The sequence below is a fragment of the Oncorhynchus clarkii genome, chromosome 19 (genome assembly GCF_045791955.1).
Source record: "Oncorhynchus clarkii lewisi isolate Uvic-CL-2024 chromosome 19, UVic_Ocla_1.0, whole genome shotgun sequence".
In the NCBI taxonomy this organism is placed as follows: domain Eukaryota; kingdom Metazoa; phylum Chordata; class Actinopteri; order Salmoniformes; family Salmonidae; genus Oncorhynchus; species Oncorhynchus clarkii.
The window spans coordinates 5,018,945-5,039,685 of record NC_092165.1 but is presented as its reverse complement, the minus strand read 5'-3'; the positions used below and the strand labels follow the sequence as shown (position 1 = coordinate 5,039,685).

The window sequence follows — 20,741 nt, the reverse complement described above, 5'->3', positions numbered from 1 at the left end:
CAAGGTGCTTGGTAGACTGTTGGAGCATGACCTATACGTCAAGGCTGAGAAGTGTGTGTTCTCCAAACGAGCCGTCTCCTTTCTGGGTTATCGCATTTCCACCTCGGGGGTGGAGATGGCGGGTGACCGCAGTAAGGCCGTGCGTAATTGGCCGACTCCGACCACGGTAAAAGAGGTGCAGCGGTTTTTGGGTTTTGCCAACTACTACCGGAGATTTATCCGGGGTTTTGGCCAGATAGCGGCTCCAATTACCTCACTGCTGAAGGGGGGCCCGGTGCGGTTGCGGTGGTCAGCAGAGGCGGACCAGGTTCAACAGGTTCAACAGGTTCAACAGGTTGAAGGCGCTGTTCACGGATGCACCTGTGTTGGCGCATCCGGACCCCTCTCTAGCATTCATAGTAGAGGTGGACGCGTCCGAGGCTGGGGTGGGTGCCGTGCTATCACAGCGCTCGGGTACGCCACCAAAACTCTGCCCCTGCGCTTTCTTCTCGAGGAAGCTCAGGCCAGCGGAGCGTAACTATGATGTGGGGGACCGGGAGTTGTTAGCGGTGGTCAGGGCTCTGAAGATGTGGAGACACTGGCTTGAGGGGGCTAAGCACCCCTTTCTCATTTGGACCGACCACCAAAATGTGGAGTATATTCGGGCAGCTAGGAGACTGAACCCACGTCAGGCAAGGTGGGCCATATTTTTTACCCGATTCCGGTTCACGTTATCTTATAGACCGGGCTCCCAGAACGTGAAGGTGGACGCACTGTCCCTCCTTTACGACACGGAGGATAGGTCCACCGAACCTACTGCCATCCTTCCCGCCTCAAGGCTGATAGCACCAGTGGTATGGGAGGTGGACTCGGACATCGAGCGGGTGTTACGGGCTGAACCCGCGCCTCCTCAGTGTCCGGCGGGGCGGAAGTACGTGCCGCTTGGTGTTCGGGACCAATTGATTCGGTGGGCTCACGTCCTACCCTCCTCGGTAGGAGGACAGTGGGGAGCCTTCGGGGGAGGTATTGGTGGCCTACCTTGGCTAGGAACGATAAGGTTTATGTCTCCTCCTGTTCGGTATGCGCCCAGAGTAAGGCTCCTAGGCACCTTCCTAGAGGGAAGTTACAACCCCTCCCCGTTCCACAACGGCCATGGTCACATCTATCCGTAGATTTCCTGACCGATCTTCCCCCGTCTCAGGGGAACACCACGGTTCTGATGATTGTGGATCGGTTCTCTAAGTCCTGCCGTCTCCTCCCGTTGCCCGGTATCCCAACAGCCCTACAGACTGCGGAGGCATTATTCACCCACGTCTTCCGGCACTACGGGGTGCCGGAGGACATCGTTTCTGATCGGGGCCCCCAGTTCACGTCCCGAGTATGGAGGGCGTTCATGGAGCGTCTGGGGGTCTCGGTCAGCCTGACCTCCGGTTATCACCCCGAGAGTAATGGGCAGATGGAGAGAGTAAACCAGGAGATGGGTAGGTTTCTGCGGTCGTATTGCCAGGACCGGCCAGGGGAGTGGGCAAGATACATCCCCTGGGCCGTAATGGCCCAGAACTCACTACGCCACTCCTCTACTAATCAGTGTGTGTTGGGGTACCAGCCGGTTCTGGCACCGTGGCATCCGAGCCAGACCGAGGCTCCTGCGGTGGAGGAATGGGTGCAGCGCTCCAAAGAGACCTGGAGGGCCGTCCAGGCATCCCTTCAACAAGCTAGTGGACGGCAGAAAAGGAGTGCTGACCGCCACCGCAGTGAGGCCCCCGTGTTTGTACCTGGGGACAGGGTCTGGCTCTCGACCCGAAACCTGCCCCTCCGCTTGCCCTGCCGGAAGCTTGGGCCGCAGTGTGTAGGGCCCTTCAAAGTCCTGAGGAGAATAAACGAGGTGTGTTATCGATTACAACTCCCTTCCTATTATCGTATTAACCCCTCGTTTCATGCGTCTCTCCTCAGGCCGGTGGCAGCTGGTCCCGTAAAGGACGGTGAGGTGCCGGAGGTCCCTCCTCCCCCTCTGGACATCGAGGGGTCCCCGGCGTATACGATACGGGCCATTCTGGACTTGAGACGCCGGGTGAGGGGCCTGCAGTACCTCGTGGACTGGGAGGGGTACGGTCCGGAGGAGAGGTGCTGGGTACCAGTGGGGGACATTTTGGATCCATCAATGTTGAGGGATTTCCATCGCCTCCATCCGGATCGCCCTGCGCCTCGTCCTCCGGGTCGACCTCGAGGGCGGTGTCGGCGCGCTGCAGGAGCCGCGCGTCAGGGGGGGGAGGTACTGTCACGACTCCGACCGAAGGTGGCTCCCCTTCCCGTTCGGGTGGCGCACGGCGGTCGTCGGCCTACTAGCTGCCACTGATTCTTTCCAACTCCTCCTTATGTGTTTATTGAGTACACCTGTTTTGAGTTGGGTATAATTAGTGAGGCTTTATTAGTCAGCCGGCCCGCCTGGTTCTTTGTGCGGGATTAATTATTGTGACCTTCTGTTTTGTAGTAGAGTCACAGCCGTGATTTAACCAGTTTTAGAAACGTCAGAGTGTTTTCTATCCACACATACTAATCATATGCATATACTATATTCCTGGCATGAGTAGCAGGACGCTGAAATGTTGCGCAATTTTTAACAGAATGTTCGAAAAAGTAGCTTAACAGGTGATGAGGATGGAAATATTGATTTCTTAGCAAGCAGAGGAAATCTCACTACTGAATCTCTCGCTCCATACGCAAGACCTCTATCTGCAAACCATGACAGATAAGTTTGAGACCGAAAGGAGCAAATGCGCCACGCACGTGTCACTCACTACTCTAAGCTCTCAAGTGTACTCTGCAAAGCAGCAGAATACCAGCCTTAAGTACAATCTGGTGGAATTCCAGAACGGTCACGCGCAACAGCGTGACGACCCAACCAAGCAACAGGAGCCCTGCATTCAAAGGAGTGAAGACGATAGGTTTCAGACTTTGTCTCCCTTGTGTCCCTCAGTCTCCTCTTGGCCATTCGGAGTAATATGGCACCTCTTCACCAACAAAGCCAAAGCTCTGCTCTTCCTCTTGGCCTTTTGGCCCCAATTTCCCCACAGGATGAAGCCATCCCTCTCCGCCCACTTGGTGCGGAACACCTTGACAAACTCGTGAAGAATTTCCCTACCTTTGACTCCATTCCAGGTCAACCAAACTATACTGAGACGTTCCTAGCTGACATAGAGGACGCATTGGATGGCTACCCGAACACTACCGGTTCTGACAGGGTTTACCTGTTGAAGCAAACGTTGAAGACACGTGACAAGGTTCATTAATCTAGAACAGCAACACGTGCTTAACGACTATGCAAAACTTGCCACAGCTTTAAAATTAGAATTCAGTGCTTCTGCGACTGGCAAACACAATAGCTCACTGGCTAACAAGCACCCACAAGCTTACTATCATAGGCTTCATTCAGCCTACTCACTGAAACAGGACTAGGCAAGTCAGTTATTCTTATTTTCAATGACAGCCTAGGAACAGTGAGTTAACTGCCTTGTTCAAGGGTAGAACGACAGATTTGAACCTTGTCAGCTCGTGGATTTGATCTTCCAACCTTCTCGGTTACTAGTCCAACACTCTAACCACTAAGTTTCCCTGCCACCCATTCAAACAAATGTTTCTGTTGAACATTTATTACCATTAGCCCACGTTGGCTTGCCTATCTTACAACTCAGAGAGCTTGCAAGCACAGCTTTGAGAGATCAAAAGCTTGCAACGCTAAGAGCCCTGACCACTCGGTTTTAAAGTTTGACCAGTAGCACTCACTCCAGTTAGAAGGTGCATAATCAGGTATGGGAGTGTTGAAAGATGACGAACAACAACGGTTTCTAGCATGAATCCAATAACCTCCGTGGTCAAAATAACTGTAAAGTACGTCACCATTGAAACGACTACCGCAACAATCGACCTGTTCGCTACGTTCCTGCAACCAACCCACACAAAGTGTCAGAGCACAAGGGTAACAAAGGGTTAAAGGATAATCAAAACATAGACCAATGTTCTCTAGAAGTTCCACTACATGAAGAACTAAAGGACTAGACGGGGATTTGCCAGACACCAGGTCCGCAGGAATTAATACCCTTAGCAAGGACGTTAAAAATTACATTTCTCCTGCTCTAACTCAAGACCCTGTCCGGGGCCCGCTTGATCAAGAAACAAGCTTTGTCTATAGATACTGATACAAAGGTTGCGAAGAAAAAGGTCAAAAGCTTTGTTCAAGCCAAGCCCACTCAAAATCTGAAAAGTTGATCTGCTCTCACCTTGAAATGGCACATCACGTGGTTGCGAACAGCCACTCCACTTTTTGGGGAATATGTCCACTAAACACGACTCTAAACTGCCATACCTTGAAACAGCCCTGGAGGACTGCTTAACTTGTTATGAGCTAATTGATTCGGGCTCTCAAACATTGTTCAATGATCTCAAAAGGGCAAGGGGGTTTGGTCAAGACGTTTACACAGGTCAGACATGTTCAGAGTATGATTAGCTTGGTTTCAAGGGTGTTTATGAAATAATAAATCAAAAGAAAAGGATAGTTCTCCGCCATGACACCCTGTCTGGGATACCGTCTTCTGGGCACCGGGTCTTGCTGTATTCGGTTGGGCACACCAACTCAAGTACCTCGTCTTAGATCAGGCACTGTCTCCAACTACACGAAAATCACCTTACTTCCCCAAGTCCTCTCTGTTTGCTGTCCTTCTTGCAGCTTTATGGGGCTTGTATAGCTGGTGAGCAATCAGCCCATGATTACTCACCAACTCCCCAATCAGCCCCAATTAGTCCTGGGCGGCGAGCCCGTCGAGACCTGGCACGTCCAGCAGATGGAGCCATCGCCTCGTGATGTATTACTCCATCTGTCACCAGGCCTCGACGAGTCTCCCCCTGGTGGCTGACCTGCTGTATGCCACAGATTATACACTACATACTTAATGACTATATACTACAAGTTAATTTTAGTATACTGTAAACAAATGGTATCCTTTCAGTTGAGCATAGTTGTGCTAAGCATGTCTACCGGAAGTTGATGCTGTTACTATGCAACCTCTTGCTAGCTTTTTAGCATAACAAATTACTAGCTAGACATCTTACGATTTCAAGGGTGTGTTCGTAAATTCAATCTGGAGTGCCAAGGTGCGCTCAGAGTATGCTCTGGGCGTTCGTAAATTCAGAGTGTTGTCAGATTGTCCATTTGTAAATTCAGAGCATTTGCTCTCGGAGCGTTCAGATCGCACACTGGCCGAGAAGTTGGGTTGATGTGAGTATTCTGGCCTCACAACGGCAGTCAAACACTCAAGCTAACTGGCTAACATTGGCTAGCTTGCTAGCTACTTCCAGACACAAATGAGAGAACACGTCACTGTTATCCAGAGCATTGGTGACTAACTACGCTGCTAGCAACAATTTAATTATGCTTTTTTTGCTGACATTTACCTGCCATATTCAGTGAGTAATGAGCATTCATAAATTCATCAGTTATTCTGCACTCTGGCACACTCAGACGAGAGTTCTCTGAAATCGGAGTAGCTAGCCAGAGTGAAATAGTGTCCAATGTATTTTGGCGAATGGAGTACGAGATCCGGTAACTTTTGGCATACCAACTATATCCAGACTATGACCAAAAAGCATACTATATACTCAATTTACATCACAAATAGTATGGTTAGTGGGTTAGTATGAGTATTCGAACACAGCTTTGGTCTTTATGCACAGTTGCACATCTGAGTTTCAAATCAAATCAAATTTTAATTGTCACATACCCATATTAAGAAAATGTTACTGCGGGTGTAGCGAAATGCTTGTGTTTCTAGTTCCAACAGTGCAGTAGTGTCTAACAATTCACAACTATACACAATGTAAAAGTTGAAGAATGGAATAAAGAAATGTATAAAATGTTAAGATGAGCATTGTCGGAGTGGCATAGACTAAAATACAGTAAAATCGAATACAGTATATACATATGAGATGGGTAAAGCAAAAGTACACATTATAAAAGTGACCCGTGATTCCATGTCTATGTACTGTATATACGACAGCAGCCTCTAAGGTGAATGCTTGCGTACCCGGGTGGAATCAGCCAACCTAGTGATGGCTATTGAACAGTCTGATGGCCTTGAGATAGAAGTTGTTTTTCAGTCTCTCAGTCCCAGCTTTGATGCACCTGTACTCACCTCACCTTCTGGATGATAGCGGGGTGAACAGGCTTGGGTGGTTGTTGTCCTTGATTAACTTTTTGGCCTTCCTGTGATTTTGGGTGCTGTAGGTGTCCTGGAGGGCAGGTAGTTTGCCCTCTGGAGAGCCCTGTAGTTGCGGGCGGTGCAGTTGCCATACCAGGCGGTGATGCAGCCGACAGGATGCCCTCAATTGTGCATCTGTAAAAGTTTGTGAGGGTGTTATGTACCAAGCCAAATTTCTTCAGCCTTCTGAGGTTGAGGAGGTGCTGTTGCACCTTCTTCACCACACAGTCTGTGTGGGTGGACCATTTCAAATTGTCAGTGATGAGTTCACCTAGGAACTTGAAGCTTTCCCCCTTCACTGCAGTCCCGTCAATTAAAAAAAAACTTTTAAGATAACTTGGCAAGTCAGTTTAGAACAATTCTTATTTTCAATGACGGCCTAGGAACAGTGGGTTAACTGCCTTATTCAGGGGCAGAATGTCAAATTTGTACCTTGCAAGCGCAGGGATTTGATTTTGCAACCTTTCGGTTAATAGTCCAATTCTCTAACCACTAGGCTACGCTGCCGCCCCATAGGGGGTGCTCCCTGCTGTTTCCTGATGTCCACGATCAGCTCCTTTGCCTTGTTGATGTTGACTGAGAGGTTATTTTCCTGGAACCACTCTCCCAGGGCCCTCACCTCCTCCCTGTAGGCTGTCTCGTAATTGTTGGTAATCAGGCCTACTACCGTTGTGTCATCTGCAGATTTGATGATTCAGTTGGAGGCGTGCGTGGCCCCGCAATCATGGGTGAACAAGAGGGGATTGAGCACGCACCCTTGTGGGCCTCATACCTTACCCTGACCCTGAGCCTGCCTGCCGTCCGGTACCGTTGCCTCACCTCTGTAGACCCCTGCCTGCCTTGACTTGTCTATTCCCTGCACCTATTGGATCATTAAACTATTGTTTATTTGACCTGGTCTGCATCTAAGTCTTAACTTCCTACCTGATCGTCCCGAATACATGAATTACAAATTTGGAGACCCTGTCCGAATGGACAGAGGACAACCAGGCTCAGCCCTGTACAAACCCGGTCTGATCCGATCCGAGAGAGGGAAGCAGCAGAAAATATATATTATTTAGGTCGTTATTACCTGAAGCTGTTAATTTGAGGCACTGAGCGAGAGAGAAGAGCGAAGGAGCTGGGATCAGGCAATTGCGGTGTGTATGTGTGGCTGATGGGGATGGGCATTCCGAGTTTCTGTGAGCCTGCTCATTTGACCCCATTCAAGTAAAAGAGACGTCTCAATTGGCTCACAAATGGATCTTCCTTCAAAATGTTGAAAAAACAATCTAGAACCATGGAAAATGTGCACGTATCTAATGTAAAGCCCCAAAAGTTGGCTACCATATGTCAGATTGAAGACCATGCATTTAGTTTTACTAGCGTTTAAGAGAAGTTGGATATCATGGAAGGAGTGTTGTATGGCATTGAAGCTCGTTTGGAGGTTTGTTAACACAGTGTCCAAAGAAGGGCCAGATGTATACAGAATGCTGTCGTCTTCGTAGAGATGGATCAAAGAATCACCTGCAGCAAGAGCGACATCATTGATATATACAGAGAAAAGAGTCAGCCCGATATTTAAACCCTGTGGCACCCCCATAGAGACTGGCAGAGGTCCGGACAACAGGCCCTCCGATTTGACATACTGAACTCTTATCTGAGAAGTAGTTAGTGAACCGGGCGAGGCAGTCATTAGAGAAACCAACGCGGTTGAGTCTGCCAATAAGAATACGGGGATTGACAGAGTCGAAAGCCTTGGCCAGGTCAATGAAGACCGCTGCACAGTACTGTTTATTGTCGATGGAAGTTATAATATCGTTTAGGGCCGTGAGTGTGGCTGAGGTGCACCTGTGAACAGCTCGGAAACCGGATTGCATAGCGTAGAAAGTACGGTGGGGTTCGAGATGGTCAGTAATCCGTTTGTTCACTTGGCTTTTGAAGACTTTAGAAAGGCAGGGCAGGATGGATATAGGTCTGTAACAGTTTTGATCTAGAGGGTCTCCCCCTTTGATGAAGGGGATGACTGCAGCTACTTTCCAATCTTTAGGAATATCCGACGATATGAAAGAGATGTTGAACAGACTAGTAATAGGGGTTGCGACAATGGCGGCAGATCATTTTAGGAAGAGAGGGTCCAGATTGTCTAGCCCAGCTGGGGTGCAGAGCTGTTGACCCGGGTTGGGCTAGCCAGGTGGCAAGCATGGCCAGCCATAGAAATACTTTTTGAAATTTTCGATTGTCGTGGATTTATCGGTGGTAAAATGATAATACGATCATTTTGCTTTTTGATTTGGAATTTTAGGACTCCTGAGGGTGTCAAAAAAAATTGAAAGTATTTGATGAAACATCAAATGTGGCCTTACTGCTATTAGCTGACTAAAACACGTTGGATAACATATTCATCCAAAATTCATCAAAAGTAAATATGCCTTGAAGTGTCTGTTCTATACCTTAGAGATATAAGAAGGCTCAGGAAATTATTATATATACAGTATTTATTACCCATTTTTTATTTACCCAAAAATTACTTGGGCTCTAAAGTACTTCCATTCATTTTCAATGAGGTTACATTCAGACAAGTCTCGAGGCTTGTGGGCGTTGTAGAGCAAATCATGTATGTATGTGTTCATGATGTCAGTCTCCGCTTTCGATGGGTTTGTATTAATTTGTAGGGCCAAAACATTTTGTAATGGCCATCTCAGTCTCCAGATTTCAACCCCAAAGGAAACCTGTGGTTTTAATTGAAGAGGGCAGTTCACAAGCGCAGATGAAGGATACCAAGGAAAAGGAATTATTCTGTATGGGGGAATGGTTTTCGATTTCTCCCAATATGTGTTTCCCAATCTCATAAAACATTTTAGAAAAAGGCTGCGTCATTATCCTCACAAGGGGAAAAAGTACTGAAAACAGAGGATCCAATCATTTTGATGACTATCTTTTTGAGATTTTATAAATTGTTAAACAAAATATCTTTCTCTGATCAACTGTATTAGTATCTGTATGTGGGCGAGTCAACTTATTTGAGTGACATTTAATACATGTTATTAATCAAGTGTGCTCCATTTGAAGTATATATTGAAAATAAACTTTACTACATTAAACAAAATGTTGAATAATTTCAAGAATACAGGAAATAGGTTGACTGATATCTTAAACAACTGCAGGCATAGGTGCCTTGGTTTTCAACAGCCTTGTGACTGTTAGAAAACTGGAATCTCTAAAGTTGTCCCAGGTGAGGCAGGCAGTATGCAAGGGAGGGGCAACTGCTTCTGCACCTGAACTAGACAGACTGGACCTCCATGATTTACAAGAAATAACCTGATTGACTAGAAAAGGAAAACCTTCAAGATAAGTGTGACCTATCACTTCATGAAGTACAACTAAGCCTACGCCCCACATCGCTATAAAGTGTCAGCTGCGTCTCCATTTGTAGACATATGACTCTGGGTACCAACTCAACAGGTAAGGACTTTTTTTAAAGTTACTATTTCAAGGCACAAACCAAAACCACATTATGTTTCCTGTATTAATACAACAAACCAATGTTTTGTTCTTTCTAAATTGACATTCAAAAATGAAGCATGACTTTCGTAAAGACTATATGCAAATGATTTTACACAAAGCCTTCTGTAAAAAGTGTATTGAGTACCACATTATGAGTCATAAAACCAGGAAATAGTTCCAATAGTTTTTTCACCATGCATGTTTCCAACTGGGACTTTAGAACTACTTCATATAAGGTCTGTGTTTCATGTAGGCTTACCCTCACGTGACGTTTTGATAAGTGCAAATATCTCTCAGACGAGGTCACTTTTATCAATAAGTAGCATTGCGATAAATTGAGGCAAACATATTGATAAATCTCACTTTGTCCGATAGAGAATTGTATGCCTTGGCGACCTGTTTTGAGAGCCCCACCTGTTTTTAGCCCACCTATTTAGCATGTGTCACATATCAGTTTGCAAACAGTGTAAAAAAATATAATTGAGTTTATAAAGCCGCATACAAACATGGTCTCTTTTTTGCTTTCTTGAGTAAGGCAGCTCCACAATGCAGGTGTTTCAGTCTAGCTCAGTGCTTTCCGTGGTGGTGAGGCAGTGTAGGGGTTGTTAATGTTCTCTAGTTGTGCCATGATTGGCTCAGCGCTCTGTTTTATTCATTTATTTATATTTTATATTTCACCTTTATTTAACCAGGCTAGTTGAGAACAAGTTCTCATTTACAACGGCAACATGGCCAAGATAAAGCAAAGCAGTGCGACACAAACACAGTTACACATGGATTAAACAAGCGTACAGTCAATAACACAATAAAAAAAGAACGTCTATATACAGTGTGTGCAAATGTGACTCATGGGAACACTACGTCACCTTAATCTACGGGGAGAGCTACAAAATTCAGGCCCCTTGGGCGTGACAATATGTTTCATTTCAAGGTCAAAGCTAAAGGTTGTATAAGGTTGATTTCCAGCACGTTTTGTACAGATGTAGGATGTTAATTAGTCCTACATTGTCACAGCAACATAATCCTGGAGCAACAGGATTTAACATTTAGTCCATTTAAAATCAGTGTATTGTGGAGTTCCTGCAGCTAAATATAAACAGTACTGGCCCTCTAAATGAGTACCGGCACCAATTTCAAACACTTACTGGGCGAGATCTTGAATTTTATGGAGGTACACTTAATATTTTATTGTAATGTTTTGGCTGCCGTTTTAACACTGACATACATTCATAATTAAAAAAAAATCTGTGTTAAGATGGGAAAATAAGGGAACATGTTATGTTTAACAGGTAAAGTCACTTTACTTTTTCCAAACGTATCACCTCTCCTATGTGATGGTCACAACAGGTCAATGACAGCCGTAGTATGAATTAAGCCCAAACTAGGCATGTCAGACTAGGCATCAAGGTGCCCTAATTCTAAATGGAAGCTATTGTGCTTTGTCCTCAACAGACCAGAATTGAAGATGCAATGTCATAATGTCTTCAACATGTTAACCTTTGAATTCAACTTTTTATAGAAATGTGAAGAGGAAGAACCACTGTCACAAGCCATTGATGAGTCAAAACCAGAAGAAGGTTCCTCAAGAGAAAATATGAATACAACCCAAGGTACCACAACACACTCCACATTCAATGATATACAGCATACATTTGGTAACAATTTGCATTTATAAATTATTTTAAAGTATGTTTTATGTATGTATGTATGTATGTATGTATGTACGTACAGTGGGGAGAACAAGTTACTCTGCCGATTTTGCAGGTTTTACTACTTGCAAAGCATCTAGAGGTCTGTCATTTTTATCATAGGTACACTTCAACTGTGAGAGACGGAATCTAAAAATCCAGAAAATCACATTGTATGATTTAAGTAATTAATTAGCATTTTATTGCATGACATAAGTATTTGATACATCAGAAAAGCATAACTTAATATTTGGTACAGAAACCTTTGTTTGCAATTTCAAAGATCATACATTTCCTGTAGTTCTTGACCAGGTTTGCACACACTGCAGCAGGGATTGTGGCCCACTCATCCATACAGACCTTCTCCAGATCCTTCAGGTTTCGGGGCTGTCGCTTGGCAATCCGGACTTTCAGCTCCCACCAAAGATTTTCTATTTGGTTCAGGTCTGGAGACTGGCTAGGCCACTCCAGGACCTTGAGGTGCTTCTTACGGAGCCACTCCTTAGTTGCCCTGGCTGTGTGTTTTGGGTCGTTGTCATGCTGGAAGACCCAGCCACGACCCATCTTCCTCTTATTGAGGGAAAGAGGTTGTTGGCCAGGATCTCGCAATACATGGCCCCATCCCTCCTCCCCTCAATACGGTGGAGGTGTTCTATCCCCTTTGCAGAAAAGCATCACAAAATAATTATGTTTCACGGTAGGGATGGTGTTCTTGGGGTTGAACTCATCCTTCTTCTTCCTCCAAACACGGCAAGTGGAGTTTAGACCAAAAAGCGCTATTTTTGTCTCAGATCACATGACCTTCTCCCATTCCTCCTCTGGATCATCCAGATGGTCATTGGCAAACTTCAGACGGGCCTGGACATGCGCTGGCTTGAGCAGGGGGACCTTGCGTGCGCTGCAGGATTTTAGTCCATGACGGCGTAGTGTGACAGTAGTGTGACGGCGACAGTGGTCCCAGCTCTCTTCAGGTCATTGACCAGGTCCTGCCGTGTAGTTCTGGGCTGATCCCTCGCCTTCCTCATGATCATTGATGCCCCACGAGGTGAGATCTTGCATGGAGCCCCAAACCGAGGGCGATTGACCATCATCTTGAACTTCTTCCATTTTCAAATAATTGCGCCAACAGTTGTTGCCTTCTCACCAAGCTGCTTGCCTATCGTCTTGTAGCCCATCCTAACCTTGTGCAGGTCTACAATTGTATCCCTGATGTCCTTAAACAGCTCTCTGGTCTTGGCCATTGTGGAGAAGTTCGAGTCTGTTTGATTGAGTGTGTGGACAGGTGTCTTTCATACAGGTATCGAGTTCAAACATGTGCAGTTAATACAGGCAATGAGTGGAGAACAGGAGGGATTCTTAAAGAAAAACTAACATGTCAGTGAGAGATGGAATTCTTACTGGTTGGTAGGTGATCAAATACTTATGTCATGCAGTAACATGCAAATGAATTACAAAAAAATAATACAATGTGATTTTCTGGATTTTTGTTTTAGATTCTGTCTCTCACAGTTGAAGTGTACCTATGATAAAAAATTACAGTCCTCTACATGCTTTGTAAGAAGGAAAACCTGCAAAATCGGCAGTGTATCAAATACTTGTTCTCCCCACTGTATGCATGTATGTATGTATGTATGTATGTATGTATGTATGTATGTATGTATGTATGTTTTATGTATACGTATGTTTTATGTGTGCACTATTCCAGCATGTATACACATTCATAAGCATTCATAAGCATTGCAAATTATAAGCATCAGTTGGTTAGCTAGCCCTGTCTTATTGACCACCAAACATTGCTTACACTAGCTAGCTAGCCACTTTATATATGTTTTTTTCTCAAAATAATTGTTAGTAATGTTTTGAATACAACTCCCATCTGCTTTACGATTTGAGAGCACAAGTTAGCTCCAAAAGTTTTTATAGCTTTGTCTGCATTTTGACAGTGAATTTAGAGCCATTCGGTGGTAGCTATACTACAATTGTTTTTTTACCATGTTCCCTCAAAGTAATGATAGTCCACCACAACATTCTGTAAGGTGTTCGTAACTGTGGGCATGGAAGTCAAACGCAGGAGAGCAGAACTTTGTAAATAGCCTGAGCCGTTTAATGTACATGACTACCGGCATACAAAAATAACAAAACACATGGGCACAAAACCCGTAATCGCACTAGTCACACAAAGCACACATACATACATACAATAAACAATTCGCGACAAGAACATGGAGGAAACAGAGGGAACATGTCATGACGTTGTCATGATGAAATACCTCTCCCCCTTTTTCCTCTCTCTACCCTACTGATGTGACATTTGAAAGTCCCTTGGTTAACAGAGATTCTGGGAACATCAGAAGGTGGGGGGAAATGAAACATATTTTGGTAATCCGACCAGTTGAACATATGCGTGGGTACTTAATGAATATGATGTCAGTTCGATAATCATCTGTGACATTCTCAATGATAGGATGACATAAACTCTACAGTGGAAAGTGTACACATTATAGTTATCGGATTCACATGGAATTGTTGTTAAATTTAAATGTTTGTACATAAAATTTGGGGTGAAAAGATTAAATGTAATTTTAGCTTCCAAATGAGAGATTTGGGTATTCAACAGGTTAGGGCTCTGCTCAATCAGTGGCCCGCCCCTGTGAAGAGACATGGGTTATAAAACTATGAAAACACACCCTTATCCCTCCACTATATAAAGACTTGACGAAAATGTAACCTCCTGTTCCGAGGATGTGAGGACGACGGTCCATACTTTAAAACCTCTTTAGGCTAGGGGACGGTTGCGTCCCACTGGGGCCAAAAAATGGGAAAATGCAGCGCGGCAAATTTTTAAAAATGATATAAAAATCAAACTTTCATTAAATCACACATGTAAGATACTCAATTAAATCTACACTCATTGTGAATCCAGCCAACATGTCAGATTTAAAAAAATATTTTTGGGGGCGAAAGCATAAGAAGCTATTATCTGATGACAGCATAATAGTAAACAAAGAGGGTAGCATATTTCAACCCTGCAGGCACTACACATAACGCAGAAATAAAATATAAAACATGCATTACCTTTGATGAGCTTCTTTTGTTGCCACTCCAATATGTCCCATAAACATCACCATTGGTCCTTTTGTCCAATTAATTCTGTCCATATGTATCCAAATGTCCATTTAATTGACGCGTTTGATCCAGAAAAATACAGCTTCCAAAAAACGCAACGTCACTACAAAATATTTCAAAGGTTGCCTATAATCTTTGCCAAAATATTTCAAACTAATTTTGTAATATAACTTTAGGTATTTTTAAACGTTAATAATCGATCAAATTGTAGACTGGTCTATCTGTGTTCAATACAGGAAGAAAACAAACCATGCTACTTTTCACGTATTGCGCACTAACAACAGTGTTACCCAGTTCCTAGATAGCCTACTTCTTCATTGCACGAATGAATAACCTCAACCAAATTCAAAAGACTGGTGACATCCAGTGGAAGTGGTAGGAACTGAAAACAGGTTCTTAAGAAATATCATTTGCCAATGAGAACCTTAGTGAATAGACAGAGACCAAAAAAAGAAAGAATTCTGAACTGTTAGTCCTCGGGTTTTGCTACATAAGTTCTGTTATACTCACAGACATGATTCAAACAGTTTTTTCGAAACTTCAGAGTGTTTCCTATCCAAATCTACTAATAATATGCATATCTTATATTCCTGGCATGAGAACCAGGAAGTTGAAATTGGGCACGCTATTTATCCAAAAGTGAAAATGCTGCCCCCTATACCTTAAAAGGTTAACTTAAAACCTCTTAGAGCTCCCCCCTACTTTGTGCAATTTCCGCCTGAAGACATACCCAAATCTCACAGGCTGTAGCTCAGGCACAGAACCAAGGATATGCATAGTCTTGGTACCATTTCTTGGTACCATATTCTTGGTACCACTTGGTACCATTCTTGGTACCATTCTTGGTACCACTCTGAAGTTTGTGTAAATGTGAATTGAATGTAGGAGAATATAACACAATAGATCTGGTTTAGATAAAACAATGAAAAAAATATATATGTTTTTTATTTTTATTTTTGTATCATCTTTAAAATGAACAAGATAAAACAAACATTCAGATAGGATGATGGGGACAATTTCAGTGAAACATATAAGAGGGCAACAGTACTTGTGCAAAGTTTCAGAATGACTTGACAAAATGTGTGCTACATGACATTTATCATGAAGTCAGCCAGGTGTCCCACACAAGTGGCCCAAATGTACCCAAGTGGCCAAATTGGTGAAGGTATACATTTTGAAACAAAAAACTATCTACAAATTAGCAAAATGGTATTCTAACACCCCCCCCCCCCCCAAAAAAAAATGTGAGAAAAATAAATGAAAAAAAAAATAGGGGGAAAAAATTATTCTTGATTAAAAATATATATATATACACATTTACAAAACAACATGGGTAACTATTTACACACTTTGAATATTTGGAAGACCCTCAGTCCTCTATCAAATCAAATCTATTCATGTAGCCCCAGCCTAAAACCCCAAACAGCAAGCAATGCAGGTGTAGAAGCACAGTGGCTAGGAAAAACTGCCTAGAAAAGAAAAACCTAGGAAGAAACCTAGAGAGGAACCAGGCTATGAGGGGTGGCCAGTCCTCTTCTGGCTGTGCCGGGTGGAGATCACAGTGGTTGTGAAACAAACAGACCCTCACTCACAATGACTAGCTAACGTGTACTTTAGCCATTTAATGTTATATAAAATGGTATTGTGTAGAATGCAAACCCATACATCTCAACAAAGCCAGCATGCTTCCTCCAATCAGTCTACATTAGAGGGAGCATCAAGGAGCTTGCTGGCTACAGCACCACTGCACCAAGCCCTGTCCCTTCTGCTCCTGCCACAAGTGTTCATCTGCCCAAATATATTTGTGCAGGCATGGATGTGCCTAAGGGCCAAAAGTGTGTATATATATATATATATATACACACACACACACACAAACATAGGCTATGGTCGTTCTCATACAAACAAACAGACCCTCACAATGACTAGCTAACGTGTACTTTACCCATTTCATTACATCTTTATATATTTCAAATAAAATGTAAAAACAATCACAAATAATATTTTATATTAATTTCAAACAACGGCATTAGCATGAGAGCAACTTACCAGTCCAAAACAATGTCCTCTCCGTTCAAAAAATATGCCTCAGTTTCAGTCTTCAAAATGGAGTCTTCAAAAAAGCAGATCTGTCTCACTTTCATGATGAATTTCCTCTAAAATTGTTTCTACATTGGTATATCTAGTCTCAGAATTAGCTTTCCTTGACTTATTCGCCATGATGTTGGATAAATAAACAGCTGAAGATGCAAGTCACCGAAATACTGCGTGCGTAATAAGATTTGCTCCTTCGCGGTAGAATTGGCAATGGCAGAAGAACGGTCCTTACGCCAGCGTTCAATGGAAAGGTTTGTCTTACAACAAAGAATCATGGGATATTGCCATTTAACTCTGCTCATTGGCTCTCTACCCAGCTAGATTTCAAGACGATCAGTGGTCATTGGGTTAAAAGACAGTCAATCAACGAGACAGTGGTCATATAATTGGTGCACAATGGGCTCATCACTTGTTGTCTTCCAATCGGTTTTTCCGGGTCAATATGTCCCGCAAAATGACCCATCAGGTTTGGTTGTGTTACAAACAAACAGTTGATTGCAAGGAAACCAAATATGACTGGATAAAGTCAGGGAAAGTCTATTTTAGTCTATTTTACTTTGGATGTTAGGTCGAAAATTGAATGACAGGAAATTCAACGAGATAAGTGTTCACAAAATGTGAAACAATAAAAAATGGATTTAACCGAACAGAAGACCATTCATTGTGTAACAATGAGCCTTGGGATTGCAACCAGAGCAAGATCTTCAAAGGTAAACGATTCATTTCAATGCAATCTGTGATTTTGTTACGCAAGTGTTGGCTGAATAAGTAGTTTGATATGGGGGTCTGTGCTCAGATAATCGCAGCGAATTCTTTCGCAATAAATCATTTTTAAAATCTGACAACGCAGTTGGATTAGCAAGATTCTAGGCTTTCAATGTCATGTATTGTCATGTTGTGTCTTGTTTCTGTCCTTTCCCTTCACCCTGTCTCCCTCTGCTGGTCGTTATTAGGTTACCTTTTCTCCCCCTCTTTCCCCCAGCTGTTCCTTGTCTCCTCCTAACTACCTCGTCACCCCTTTTCCCACCTGTTCCCTTTTTCCCTCTGATTAGTCCTCTATATCTCTCTCTGTTTTTGTTTCTGTCTTTGTCGGATTCTTGTTTGTGTTATTCATGCCTGAACCAGACTATCGTCATGTTTGCTGCAACCTTGTCCTGTCCTGTCGGAATCTGCCGGTCCATCTGAGCCTACGTATGTTTTGTTATTAAAGAAGCTCTGTTTACGTTAATTCGCTTTTGGGTCCTCATTCACGCACCGTAACATTCAATACATGTGAGACACTTGTATTTTCGTGAATGTTTAATATGACTATTTATGTAGCGATCACCTATGTTGTCGAATTTAGTCCCGCTAACTGGTTCGGTGCGCAGAGAGGTTAACAAATAAGGAACACTCAAAATATGCACTTATAAATCATACATTTTTTTATCAAAATACATCTGTAGACAGAAGTCAAAGATCACACATACAAGTGATGTTTCTCCTGAGTTCTGCAAAATACGAAAAGTCCAAGTTGTTTTTATCATGCTTGTCGTCAACCCTATGTGATGTCCCTGCATACATAATTACCTTCTACTCATCAGACCAAGCCCATGCATACACAAATATACAAATTTGCAAGAGTGATACAATAGTTCGTGTTTTCTAAGGGCTCAGCAGTAAATGTCCGCTCCCCCAAGTTGATTTATAGAGGTATGTCTGACGAGTCTCTTATCTCTTTTACTCCCCTGCAGGGTTCTGTGTTTATTTTTGAAGTGCTTTCTAACAGACCCCATGCAATAATTTACACATTTCTCAGACCGTTTCTTTATAAGAGGCAGAGACTTAGAAAAAATTGTGGAACAATTCTAAAACCTTACAATTAATATATATATATATATATACACTGTTAATCTGTAGTCTAGGACCCTATAAATGTGGAGGGGTCTTATAACTTCTATTAACCTCTCTGATCTCCCAAACCCGGATCCGGTATCGTGACTACAGCCTCAAGCTCATTACCATAACGCAACGTTAACTATTCATGAAAATCGCAGATGAAATGAAATAAATATGCCATCTCGCAAGCTTAGCCTTTTGTAAACAACACTGTCATCTCAGATTTTCAAAATATGCTTCTCAACCATAGGAAAACAATAATTTGTGTAAAAGTAGCTAGCTAGCAAAGCATTTAGCGTTAGCATTAGCGTTAGCATCCAGCACGCAACATTTCAACAAAAACATAAAAGCCTTCAAATAAAATCATTTACCTTTGAAGAACTTCTGATGTTTTCAATGAGGATACTCTCAGTTAGATAGCAGATGCTCAGTTTTTCCAAAAATATTCTTTGTGTATTAGAAATAGCTCCGTTTTATACATCACATTTGGCTACCAAAAAAACCCCGAAAATTCAGTCCTCAAAACGCAAACTTTTTTCCAAATTAACTCCATAATATCGACTGAAAACATGGCAAACGTTGTTTAGAATCAATCATCAAGGTGTTTTTCACATATCTCTTCATTGATACATCGTTCTTGGACACATGGTTTCTCCCCTGAATCAAATGGTAAAGTACAAGCAGCTGGCAATTATGCACCGAATTCCACGCAGGACACCAGGCGGACACTTGGAAAATGTAGTCTCTTATGGTCAATCTTCCAATGATATGCCTACAAATACGTCACAATGCTGCTAAGACCTTGGGCGAACGACAGAAAGTGTAGGCTCATTCCTTGCGCAATCACAGCCATATAAGGAGACAATGGAAAACAGAGCTTCAGAAATTCTGCTAATTACTGGTTGATGCATCATCTTGGTTTCGCCTGTAGAATGAGTTCTGGGGCACTTACAGACAAAATCTTTGCAGATTCTGAAACTTCAGAGTGTTTTCTTTCCAAAACTGTCAAGAATATGCATAGTCGAGCATCTTTTCGTGACAAAATATCGCGCTTAAAACGGGAACGTTTTTTATCCAAAAATGAAATAGCGCCCCTAGAGATCTAACAGGTTAATACAACATATTATAATCAATTATTATAATACGTCAAACATTTGGTTCAACCCCTATCATGACCCCAATTTGACTCCATCACAACACAAGCGGTCATATTTTTATAACTCTCGGCTGACATACACTACAATATAAATTAGCTAATATCAATCACTATTTAAAATTAATCACATCATGGGTGAGCTCACCATTGGTCGAAATAATAGAGGAAAACACTCTAGAAATCGAAAGTAATCCAATGATGGGTAGTTTCAGCGCACTGCCATTTTTTTCCCAGAAACCAAAGATAGTAAGAGAAGACAAGATGAGTTGTCTGTTTATAGTATGCATGTTGAAGGGGTGTGTCGTCTACCATCATTCACATCCCACCATTCACTTCCTGAAGTTCTCAAAAAAATGAGTGAACCCTTACTCACCGCATTTTGTTATAATATCATTGGTCCGACAGATTACGTGAACCTTCAACAATTTTACCCAGATATTAGGTTCCCATTACAATCTACGCAAGAATCGGAATGCATGATTTATCACCGGAACGTGAAAACAGGTGAATAAAACAGTAAATATATCAATAATTACCACACAAAACATTGCCAGCAGTCAATCACGTAACCTCTCACTTCCACTCTGAGCCATTCAGTGTTGTTGTTTATGTATGTAGCAATGTCTTTCAAAGGGAGACAAATCACAAATGTGGAAAATGTGAGATTGAAAAAAATTCTGACAATGAATCTGAAAGTCAGGAATTCGATTCTGACAGTCACAGTGAGGAGCTGCCCCCCAGCCATTGAGAACCCTGAATCTGAGGACCCCTTGTCCACTGACAAAGTCCCAGGTCCCTTTGAAGATGATGGTGGTGATGGAGGCTCCACCAGCATGGAAGGCTGCCAGCCATTTCACCCCTCCTGGCCCTGCTGTTTGCTTTGATGAGTCCCAGTCTGGAGTGCAACTCCCCTTGACATTTCCATCTGAGGCAGACTGCTTCAAGGTGTTTCTGACAGAGGAGCTGGTGGGAGACATAGTAGAGACCAATCCCTATGCCTTGGAGCTACAGGAAGAGAGAGAGCCAGGAGTGGGGGGCAACCACAATTCGTGAAATATATACCTTCCTGGTGACAGTCCT

General features: G+C 43.0%; 1 protein-coding gene across 2 annotated transcripts in view; it reads left to right on the top strand.

Annotated features, from left to right (window-relative positions):
- Positions 1 to 11,241: 11,241 nt before the first annotated feature.
- Positions 11,242 to 20,741, top strand: part of LOC139374624 (interferon-induced very large GTPase 1-like) — a 75,076-nt gene continuing 65,576 nt past the window's right edge. For both annotated transcript variants that reach the window (XM_071115657.1, XM_071115655.1), the window contains exon 1: positions 11,242 to 11,326. In XM_071115657.1, the coding sequence (XP_070971758.1) occupies positions 11,311 to 11,326 (16 nt within the window). In that variant the 5' untranslated portion in view covers positions 11,242 to 11,310. The remainder of the gene's footprint in view (positions 11,327 to 20,741) is intronic.